General features: G+C 33.2%; 1 protein-coding gene across 2 annotated transcripts in view; it reads left to right on the top strand.

Moving 5' to 3' along the window:
* The first annotated feature begins 1 nt into the window (after position 1).
* Positions 2–12,310, top strand: part of GFM2 (GTP dependent ribosome recycling factor mitochondrial 2) — a 53,356-nt gene continuing 41,047 nt past the window's right edge. The window contains exons 1-3 of one of the 2 annotated variants that reach the window (XM_074282277.1): positions 2–113; positions 3,806–3,895; positions 6,193–6,277. In XM_074282277.1, coding sequence (XP_074138378.1) covers positions 3,830–3,895; positions 6,193–6,277 — 151 coding nt within the window. In that variant the 5' untranslated portion in view covers positions 2–113; positions 3,806–3,829. The remainder of the gene's footprint in view (positions 114–3,805; positions 3,896–6,192; positions 6,278–12,310) is intronic. The other variant, XM_074282278.1, reaches the window with a different exon arrangement.

The following is a 12,310-nucleotide window of genomic DNA, read 5'->3' as shown; positions in this document are numbered from 1 at the left end:
ACTTCCGGCTAGTGACTCGTGGGAGGGTGAGCTGAAGCGGAGTGTGACAGCTTAGCGTGGGCTTCCCAGAAGCGGCTGGCAGAGTCTTTGCGCAGCAGAACGTGCGCTCAGAGGTGCGTCCCTGGTGGGGCTTCTCCTGTTGACGAGGATGACGAGATTTGTGATGGATAAGGGGAGTTTCTTTTTCTGACCGTCCTGGAGGGCAGCTCCTTGGGCACCCCGTCCAGCCTGAGCTCTGCGCCCGCCCCGCACCCTCTAGGCCGCTTGCAGTGAGACATCGGAAGTGTTTCAGGAGGGCGTCCTGGATTCGGGAGCTGTTGTCCGAATGCGCAGGCGCCAATGCGGAAAAGGGGGAGTTAAGACTCTATAAGGTGCCGAGGTCGCTGTGAATCATTCACATACATCTACTATTACTGCCTTTAGAAACTAGGAAGGCTTTCAGTTAGTTGTGGATACGGAACTCAAATATAAAAATAATTAATGGGTCTGGTTCGTAGGAAAATAGGTATGTTTAGGGTATATTGACTTTAGGGCTCTTCAGAGTGGAAAATACAGGCTGTAGTGATAGAAAACTTCCCTCTAGTGGCAGGTAGTCTGCAGTGTACATCAGGGGGAAAATGATTGAACTGCAACCAGATCACTCATGTGGCAAATGTCTCTAGTTTTATTTATACCTATTTTAAAAAAAAATTCGTAATAGCTTTTTATTTTCAAAATACACGCAAAGATAGTTTTCAGCATTCACCTTTCAAAGCTTTGTGTTTTACATTTTTCTTGACCTCTTCCCCATTTCTCTCCCCTGAACAGCAAATAATCCAATAGAGGTTAAACATGTACAATTCTTCTAAATATATTTCCACATTGGTCATGCCGCAAGAAAAATCATCAAAAAGGAAAAACAATCGAGAGAAAAAAAAGCAACAAACAAAGCTGAAAATACTGTGTTGTGATCAACATCTAGTCCCCCAAATCCTCTTTCCGGATGCAGAGGGCTCTATCACAAATCTATTGGCATTGACCTGAATCACCTCATTGTTGAAAACAGCCAAGTCCATCACAAGTGATCATCACATAACCTTGTTATGACTGATGAGGTTTGGCTCCCCTCCAATTCCTGGTCAGGGAACCAAAAATGATGGGGTTTGGTGCAGGGCAGAGAGTTGTGGGAACCCCCTTATGGTCGGTGCATGTCCTTTGTAAATGAATTTATGACCTCTAAAAGTTAGACTGGCAAAAGAAGTTTATCGGCATTGGGAAGTCAGCTTTTGCAGGCCGACTTCCTTAGTGGCAAAGTCCCGACAGAACTAAAGGTCTAGCAGAGGAGTCCCAGTAGAAAGGTAAAGAGGGTATAGTCCTGTTAGGGAAATGTGTGGCCTGGCATGATTGCTGCTTTTGGCCCCTCTGCCAGGAATTGAGCTCAGTTGCCTCTTTTTATAATTGAAACTTTGGCTAGAGGCTGGGGGCAGTTTGAGTGGAAATTAGAAAAGAGAATCTTCTAATTGAATGAGTAGGCCTAGACTAATCTTCAACTCAATAGAGGTTGGAATCAGTAGTGAGTGTTATCTTTTTTCTTTCTTTCTTTTTTTTTTTTTTGTGTGCATTTTCTTTTTTTTTAATTTTCTTTTTCTTTTTTTTTAATTTTATAATTATAAATTTTTTGACAGTATATATGCATGAGTAATTTTTTTTTATAACATTATCTCTTGTATTTATTTTTCCAAAATTTCCCCTCCTTCCCCCTACTCCCTCCCCTAGATGACAGGCAATCCCATACATTTTACATGTGTTACAGTATAACCTCGATACAATATATGTGTGTAAATCCAATTTTCTTGTTGCATGTTAAGAATTGGATTCCGAAGGTATAAGTAACCTGGGTAGATAGACAATAGTGCTAACAACTTACATTCACTTCCCAGTGTTCCTTCTCTGGGTGTAGTTGTTTCTGTCCATCATTGATCAGCTGGAAGTGAGTTGGATCTTCTCTATGTTGAAGATTTCCACTTCCATCAGAATACATCCTCCTACAGTATTGTTGTTGCAGTGTACAGCGATCTCCTGGTTCTGCTCATTTCACTCAGTATCAGTTAATGTAAGTCTCTCCAAACTTTTCTGTATTCATCCTGCTGGTCATTTCTTACAGAGTAATAATATTCCATAACCTTCATATACCATAATTTACCCAACCATTCTCCAATTGATGGACATCCATTCATCTTCCAGTTTCTAGCCAAGTAGTGAGTGTTATCAATAGGGGGTTGCCAATCTAACAGAAGGAAACTACTTATCCAGATTCCCTGGGGTGGTTTTTTTGCAGAGGCAGGGTTCAAGGAATTTCTATCTGCCCCTCCCCAACTCAGAGAGAGAAAGAGTTTTGGGGCTCCCCTTGTCATTATTGTGTACAATGTTCTCTTGGTTCTACTCACTTCACTTAGCATTAGTTTATATAAGTCTCTCCAGGCCTTTCTGAAATCAGCCTGCTGATTGTTTCTTATAGAACAATGATATTTCATTACATTCATATATTTATTCATATTCAAATAACATAGCCATTCCCCAACTGATTATACCAGTTCTTAAAGTACATCTAAGCTTTCCTATTTTTTTCTTTTCAAATTTTAGAAAGTATGGGTTAGTTGACATACAGTGTGTTATTTGAAGTGTATTGCAATAATATAATTTAATCCTGTTTTACAAGTCTAAATGTAAGACACTAGATAAAAAAGATTTAAAAAAACCCATCACATTCTCTGCCTTCAGGGAACTTATCCTTTACTGAGGAATGCAGTAATTTAGATGGATAAAAAACATAGGGAAAGTAAATTTGGGGAGGGGAGAGCAGCCAGAAGCTAGGAAATTAGGAAAAGTTTTGTGATTAAAAGGAGTTAGGGATTCCAAGAGGCTGAAGTTAGGAAGAAGAGCACTCCAGGAATGGGAAACAACCCATACAGAGACAAAAAGAGTAAGAATTGACTAAGGGGAACAGGTAGTAGGCCAGTTCGACAAGTATATAGGAAGGGTACTGATGTTAATTCTCCAGGAAATGGAAGTAGGACATTGATTCAGCATAAGGAGGAGTGGTCAGACTAGTTGGAACAGAACTAGGAAGAAGCAGTATCTCCTCCATGGAGGAGAAAGAATCCTTGAGGAGGAAGTGGTTTGTAGTGTTTGGTGCTTTGGAAAGGTTAAGAAAGATGTGAAATGAGAAAAGGCACTTAGATTTATGCTTGTCACTAGCTCAGGTAGTGACAAGGATATTGTTAACTCTTATTAGGTAGCGCGTTGCCCAAGAAAAGGGGAAAAAATGTTCATAAGTATGGGACTTTTTTTTTTTTTTTATCATATTCACATATAATACTTGAATTGTGTTGATCAGGTTCCTATTTTCTTATGGCACTTCAACTAGAGATAGTGAAGATAGAATGCAATCTATTTTCTTGAAATTAAAATTTTTTATGGAATACTGACATGTTCATGAATATCTTAGTACCATTTTTCTGCAGCTTAAATTATTTTATAATGCTTTAGTTAGAATACTGATCTTTACTTTTAAGCTTTTGTTTCAATTGAAGCATTGAATTTTGGAGGAGAATATTTAGCCTGAGAACCAAATGTTTTTTCATTTTTAGATTAAAAAGTTTATTTCTTAACTAATTTATTAAATTTTTCTTAAATTGAATTAACATTAAAATGGCTACTTCTTAAGAAAGTAAAGAAAAATTACTTTCCACAGTCAACAAAATACTTAAATAATGTAATTTAAGTATTAAAATTTCATTCTGTCATTATGTTCTTTCTTTTTCAGTGAATAACTATAGCAAATAGAACCATGATATTGACAAAATTAAGGAAATTTATAGTGAATCAACAGAAAGTATCCAGTTTGCATATTAATGTAAGTTTTAATCATTCTAAGTATTTGTTTTTAAATGTCTACATTTTAAATGTCTACATAGCATAGATTTAGGGACCTTAGAGGCTATCTAGACCAAGCCTCAGTTTTATTGAAGAACTGAGGCACAGAGAAGTTAAATTATAGTTTTATGAAATTTAATACTTGAACCAGAATTATTCATGTAAAGTTTATTTATATATATGAAGAGAAATATAGATATAGTTGTACATATACATATACACTCATATCCCAATGTGTCAGGTTTACTGCCTAGATTAGGGGTGGGGAACTTTTTTTCTGCCAAAGAGATTACTATTTGGATATTTATAACATAATTCAAGGGCCATACAGAATTTTCAGCGTTTGAACTCAAACAGTGGGAGGTTGTAATCTAATACTTAGATTTCAGGTTATTGTTGGCTGCTGTTGTCTTAGCAAATGATTTTGAGCCTTATACAATGCATAAGCCAGATGTTCCTTATCCCTGGACTAGATAGTGATTCTTAAACCTTATTTTATTATACCATTGAATAATTTAAGGAGTGTCATATTTTTAAAAATGCTTTGAAGCAAGTTAGGTTCATTTTAAAAATTTACTACCATAACTAAAACAGACATAGATGGCAAAATTGTATTATTGTAGAACACAGAAGGTGCAATTATATGACATATATTATTGTGGAGGTAGATGCTGTTATTTGATTTGCTCCCCTTATTGGGACATAAGTTTTTCTAGATAGAGAAAGTTATCTTATTTGAGAGTAATAATTCTTGGTTTGATATACAGGTTGTGATAGCATTTGGCAAATGTTTTCACTTTCTACCAGTTAAGCAATTTTTAAAACCCAGAAGCTAGTTATTATATGCTTGCTGAATTTTATCTATTTCAAAATCTCAGTTTTCTGTAACCCATGTTCCCTGTAGTCATCAGTCCATCAATCATCTATATCACTTAAAAGCATTTCTCCCTTTTGAGGTAACAATTAGTAACAAACTTTACTCATAGTTTCCTTTTTAAATTAATCATGGAATAATAGATTTATAGCTAAAAAGGGATCTCAGGGACTGCTGAGACCCAAGGAGATGAAATAACTTATCCAAGATCCCATCCCAAATAGAAAAGAATGTGAAGCCAAATTTTCTGATTTCAAGTTGAATCTTCTGCATGAATTGGCTGTGGGTGAAATATCTGTCTTTCTTTGATCTAGAACAAGTAGGCTAACCAGGGCTTTACTTTCCTCCATTCCTGAGGAGGAGATTTTTTTTCTTTATGTGATAAGAATTCATTCTATAAAAAGAACTTTATCTTTGAATTTCTTTTCAACTTACAAACTGTCTTAGAATAATTTGCCAACTTTGTTCCAGTTTCTTTTTTCTTTTAACAAATAGCTTTGGTTCTGATCCTCCATTTACAAAAAAATCAGCATTTTGGAAAATCCCATTAATGAATAAGATTTATCCATACATATTTTCTTATCATATTCTTATTAACACTTATACATAAGATCCTTAATCTGTTTGATTTTCAGTTTCCTTATCTGTTGATACAAATGATCTCCAAGATTCATGCTAGCTCTATAATTTTTAATGACTTTAAATAAAACTACTAAAGGAGGTTTGTTAGAAAAGGGAGATTTTGGTATAAGTGTATCATTATACATTAACTAAAATTGCAGGAAATATGCTGGCAAGTTTTAAATAGGCATTTTAGAAGTTTTTGGGCAGAAAAAAATGTAGTTAATACTGTAGGGCAGTGGTATCAAACTTAAAAGCAGATCTTGCAGCTTCATGCTAACTTAGAAAACTACAAAGTAAACATTGTAGTATATGTTGTATTATATTTTATAATTTTCTCAAAATTTCCCAATTACATTTTAATCTGGTTCAGAAGAAGTTTAGCCAGTTTTACAACTCTTTTGAAGGTGTCTGGGATGTGCTAAGTTCTAGCAGAAGCTTATGATGATATGTCATAGGTTTCTTCATTATTGGTTGACCAAGCTACAGCCAGTCCAACTTCCCCTCAGACACAAATTATCCTCCTAAGATGTATTCAGGAAAGAACCACGTCATTTTAAAATTTATCTTCTACTACAGTTTCAGCTATAGCGATTTTAGGTTGTCAGTTTCAAAAAGTTTAGGAGTCCTTTATTATAATATTTAACAGAAATGTAAAGGACCAGAATGTCCACAGCCAACGTATATATTAATGCAAGCCAGGAAAATTATAATTCAAATGGGCAGTTTTTAGCTGTGTTTCAATAAAACTAACTTCTCTCTCTTTTTTTTTTTCTTTACAGCACATGTATTCCTGTAGAACAAGAGTGAGTTTAAAGGGATTAATATCACAAGTGTTTCTTAGAAGAAATTATAGTTCCTTACCAGGTACTATAATTTTGTTTGGTTATATCTAAGTTTACCTTAACTTTTTTTCTGTCTTCTTTTATTTTCCTTCAGCCCTTGTGAATCTTTGAGAGCTGGTGCTGTGTTTTATCTTACCCATTGTATCTCCCTTAACAGCTAACACAATGGCTCCAAATGATAGATATTCCATAAACTTTTATTGACATTGAAGTATACAATACTGCCCAAGTTTAGGTTCAGAGTGACCTACTAAGCAGCTCAAACTCTAGGATAATTGTTTCTTGTACACATTACAAAAAATGAACTCTTTCTTCTTACAAGAGATCTTTTTCTTTTGTCCCATGCCTTAAGGCCACAGGAAAGGTAGAGACAATCCTTAAGAGAAGAAAGGTAGAGACAAATGTCTTTAAGAAGAATAGAGTAAGAGAGCCTGCAGGAAGGAATCTATCTATGTTCCACCCTGCCTGGGAGTCCTAGGATAATCAGAAGAGTTAGCTAATGTAAATGTAGCCAAGTAAGACTTCAAGATCTGCATTTAGATTTCTGTCTTCTGAGTGGGGTGACATATTATTAAATAATAACTTATTTTTCTTAAAATAAGTACTCTTTATATGTTCCCCAGTATATTGGTACTTAAACCTAAAGGAATAGACTAAAATGAATAGACTAAATAGACTAATAGATTAAACCTAAAAAGAATAGACTATTAGATGGAGACTATATTAATATTAATGCAGTCTTAAGATTGCATTAGGATTTTTGTTAATGTTACATTGAACTTAAAATCGATAAAAATGTCTTTTTAAGTTTTTTTTACTCATATTAAAACTTTTAAGTCTTTTTAAAATAATTTTCTACATGCCTTTATAATAAATCCCTTTTACAGAACACACTTCTGACCATTCATCAGCAACTAAAAAAAAAGAAAAGAAAGAATCACAACATAAAATAGATCCCTCATCCTAACAAACAAAAAAACAAATTTCCACATTGGCTATGCTCTTTATACATTTAAAGTTCATCACCTTTTTGGCAGGAGATAAATGATGTGTTTTTCTTTTTAGGCTTCCTCTGGATTTCTGGTTTGTCATTTTATTGATCAGAATTCCAGTCTTTCAGAGTTGTTTTTCTATATAATGTTGTCATTATATAAATTATAATTTCTCCTAGTTCTGGTCACTTTGCTCTGTAATAATTCAGAGAGATTTGTTCTTTTTCTTCTGAAACAGTCTATTTCATAATTTCTTATTGAACAATAAAATTCTTATATATTACGGTTTATCTGTACCCAAATACATGGACACCTCCTTAGTTGCTATAAATATTTTTTATAGCATTTTAAGTCTTTTCACTCTTTCTTTGCTCTCATTGGGATATGGGCATACTACTGGTATAGCTAGATGAAAAAGTATACACACTTTTATCAACTTTTGGTTCCACAATGTAGTCTAAAATGAGTGGGCTGGTTCACACTTCCATTAACAGTGAACTAATTGTGCCTGTTTTTCCACAAGCCTGTGGACACGAGTCATTTTCTTCTTTTGTTATTTTTGCCAGTCTGATGATTGTGAGATAGAACTTCAAAAAGTTGCTTTAATTTGCATTTCTATGATTATTAGTAGTACATACAGTTGTCTTATATGATTTGGGGGACAGGTAGGTGGCACAGTGGTTAGTTAGGGTGTCAGATCTGGTTCAGGAAGGAAATCTCAAATTTTGCCTCAGATACTTAACTGTGTGAACTTGGATAAGACACTTAACTCTCCCTGCTTTTTCATCTCTAAATTTCATCTTCTAAATATAGTACCTATATCTCAATGTTATATCAAATAAGATAATTGTTAAACACTTAGTGCAATATATGGTACATAGAAAGAACTATATCAATTTAACTATTGTTGTTGTTGATAGCCTGAATTTCTTTCTAAGAAAACTTCTTGTTCTTGTCCTTTGATCATTATTTTATTGGGAAATTAATCTTAGTTTTAGAAATTTAAATTAGTTCTTTATATTTCTTGGATTGTGACTTTTACCAGAGACTTTTACTTGTAGCAAAGATTTCCCCCCCCCCCTCCATTTTTCTCTCTCTCTTCTAATTTTAACAATATTAGATGTTTATACAAGAACTTTTAGATTTTATGTTATCAGAATCATGCCTTTTATCTTGTATGATCCCCAACTCTTATTTTCCCCTATGCATAAAGATAACTTCTTCCTTATTCATCTGATTTGTATCTGATATGATCTTTTATGTCTAAGTCAGATATCCATTTTGAACTTATCTTTGTATGAGGTTTGATTTAAATTAAAATTTTTTCAGTTTATAGTCCAGTTTTCCTAGTAGTTTTTTGTCAAACAGTCCTTCCCCCAGTAACTGAGATCTTTGCGTTTATCAAACACTATGCTGTTGTTCCATGTTATGTTATTAGAAACTAATCTCTTCCATTAATCAACTTCTTTTGCTTTTTAACCTACATCAAAAATCATTTTAAAGATTAATATTTTATAATACAATTTGAGAATCCCTTCCTTCTTTTTACTTTTTTTTCATTGTTACCCTTGATATTCCTACCCATTTCTTTCTCCATATGAATTTTGTTGTTTCTTTCTAGCTCCATAAAATATTCCTTAGGTTGCTTAATTGGTACAGCACTGAATAAATAGATTAATTTAGGTATTATTGTCATTTTTTAATTGTATTTTCTCAACTTATTCATGAGCAATTAATATTTCTTTCTTTATTTGTTTCTTTGTTTCTTTTTCTTTTTCTTTTTTTTTTTTTTTTGAGGCTGGAATTAAGTGACTTGCCCAGGGTCACACAGCTAGGAAGTGTTAAGTGTCTGAGATCACTTTTGAACTCGGGTCCTCCTGAATTCAAGGCTGGTGCTCTATCCACTTCGCTACCTAGCTGCCCTGAGCAATTAATATTTCTCCAATTATTTAGGTCTCTTTCTTCAAAGAGGACTTTTCATTGAATTAACATACTTCTTAATTATATCTTTGTACAGAGAAACTCATAACAGATTTTTTTTTTCCCCATTTACCTATTTCCCTTCTAATTCTAACAATATTAGATTTGTGTATCTATTTTGATTTCTTTATAACTCTTTATAGTTGGCTTTGTTGGTAATATACAGGAAAGCTGATGATTTGTATGATTTTATTTTAGATCCTATAGCTTTGTTAAGTGTATTAATTCATGATTTAATTTAAATTTGGGGTCACTTTTTAGGGTTTATAAGCAAATTTTAATCATATTGATGAAAGGGAATACTTTTGTTTCCTCTTTGCCTCTTCTTTCTTTTTGCTACAACTAAAATTTCTAGTATTAAATTATTATTGATAAAAATGAATTTTCTTGCTTTACTCCTTTAGCTTTTCTCTACCACATATAATACTTGCTCTTTGATTTAGAAAGTAGGTCCATTTGTACCTGTGCTTCTTACTGTTTGAATCTTTTTTGCATTTATTAACATAATCAGATATTATTAACATGATTTATTATTTATAGTTTTCCTTATATTGAGTGTTTTCCTCCATATCTGGCATGAATTCAACTTGGTCATCGTGTTTATTCTTTCTGATATTTTGTTGCAGCCTAGTTGTTAATGTTTTGTTTAAAGTTTTTATATCAGTATTTATTAGGAATATTGGTTTATAGTTTTCTTTCTTTGCTTTGTTTGGGGTTTTTGTTAAAAGTCACATTGAACTTGATGAAATATCCATATTTTTGTACATGTATTGTTGTTAAATTCCATCTTATACCTTAATGATTAAGTATTTGAATCTTAGTATAAGTCTACATTTATACCTATTAAATTTAATGTTTTAGTTTTGTTATAGTTAGTGATATCTATATAATTTACCTCAATAAGCATTTATTAAATACCTACTATATGAAATAGTTTTGTGACTGTAGGTAAGTCACTTAACCCTATTTGCCTCAGTTGCTCATTTGTAAAATGAACTGGAGAAGTAAATGGCAAACATTCCAGTATCTTTTCCAAGATAACCCCAATTGAGATTAGGAAGAGTTGGGACTGGAATGACTCAACAACATGAATGGTACTGTGCTAGCCTCTGGCATCCAAAGATAATAACCTCAATGCTGAGGGAACTTTCTGCTGGGAGGATACAAAATATATTCAGATAAGTAAATATTAGAAAAGGTGAGAAGATAGTAAACTGAGAAGAGAGGGACAGCAAGAGGAATGGAATCAGTGAAGACCTCTTAGAGAAGATGCTATCTTAGCTAAATCTTGAAAGAGAATAGACATTTGGTAAACAAAGATGATTGAGCATATTCTGAATAAGGAAAACATTTTGTAGGAATGCAGAGGATGAAATCTTCAATTGAGGATACAGCCCACAACCTTTAATTAACCTTGGTTCCTTTATTTCACTCATGCTGAATATGGCTTTCAAAACATCTTTTGAATCCCTCAAACTCATTCACTATCAGGTGTTTGATAAATTCAGTAAAGACTTTTTTTTTTCTTTTTTTTTCTTTTTTTTTTTTTAATTACAATCCCTTGTGTTTTCCTAGGAATTTGGGGAATATAAATTATAGAAAAAGTTACATTGAAATAAATGAGCAAATTAGAGTTTTGTTTTAATGTCAGCAATAATAAAGGTTATTATAAATACTAAATAAAGTTGCCATTGTCAACTTTTCTTTTTTTTCTAGCAAGCCTAAGTTTCTTAAGGAACAAATTATTCCAGTTCCTGTTCCAATGATACCTTTAGCATTAACATGAGAGGCAGCCTCATAGAATGAATGAATGAAACATTTATTACACTTTTGCTATGTGCAGAGCACTGGACTAACCTGTGAGGATATAAATAGCAAAATAAGATAGCTTCTATGGAGCCAGTATTCTATAAAGTAGTATTGCTGCTATTCTAAGTGTTCTTGGGCTCAAAGATCTGAGGGGAGGTAATGGTGCCTAGCACCAACTGCTTTCAACTGGTGTCTTGATGGTTCAACTTGACTATTTTGTCTGCCCTGTGGGTAGAATTGGTTGTCCATTATTTAAAGGGTGAAAGCACATGAAAATGCTTAATTACTCACTAGGAACTTTGTGCTTTTCAGCATCCATTTTCACTATAAATGATAGAATATCTAGAGTTTAGTGGAAATGTAGGACAACTTTTAGTGTCTCAGTATTTTCTTTTTTCCTTTTTTTTTTTTTTTTTTTTTGTAAAAAGTATTTTGTTTTTCTCAATTACATGTAAAGGTAGCTTTTGACATTAATTTTATTTGAGATTTTGAGTTTCATATTTTTTCTCTCTTCATCCCATTGCCCCCTCCCTAAGAGAGCAAACTATCTGATATAGGTTAATACATGTATAATCATGTAATCATTATTTCCACATTGCTCATGTTATGAAAAAAAGAAACAGAACAAAAGGAAACACTTACAAAACCAAAAAAAGTCAAAATATTATGCTGAAACTCCTTAGTTTTTTCTCTGGATGTAGAAAGTATTTTCCATCATGAGTCTTTTGGAATTTTCTTAGATCACTTTATTGCTGAAAGCTGTCTATCATAGTTGATCATCATATAGTGTTTCTGTTACTGTGTACAATATTCTCCTAGTTCCTCTCACTTCACTCAGCATCAGTTTAAATTAGTCTTTACAGTTTTTCTGAAATCAGCCTACTCATTATTTCTTATAGCACGATAGTATTACATCACATACATATATCACAGCTTATTTAGTCATTTCACAATTGATAGGTATTCCCTCAATTTCCAACTCTTGGCCACCACAAAAAGAGCTACTATAAATATTTTTGTATATGTAGGTCCTTTTCCCTTTTTTTTGGTGATCTCTTTGGGATACAGTCCTGATAGAGACACTGCTGGATCAAAGGGTATACATAGTTTTATGTTTGGACATAGTTCCAAATTGTTCTCCAGAATAGTTGCATCAATTCCTAACTCCACCAGCAATCAATTAATGTCCCAGTTTTCCCACATCTTCCCTAACATTTATCATTTTCCATTTCTGACATATTAGCTAATCTGATAGATATGAGAATACTTCAAAA

The sequence above is a fragment of the Sminthopsis crassicaudata genome, chromosome 1 (genome assembly GCF_048593235.1).
Source record: "Sminthopsis crassicaudata isolate SCR6 chromosome 1, ASM4859323v1, whole genome shotgun sequence".
Taxonomy (NCBI): domain Eukaryota; kingdom Metazoa; phylum Chordata; class Mammalia; order Dasyuromorphia; family Dasyuridae; genus Sminthopsis; species Sminthopsis crassicaudata.
The sequence above is the reverse complement of the archived record's forward strand: the minus strand, read 5'-3'. Positions and strand labels throughout refer to the sequence as shown.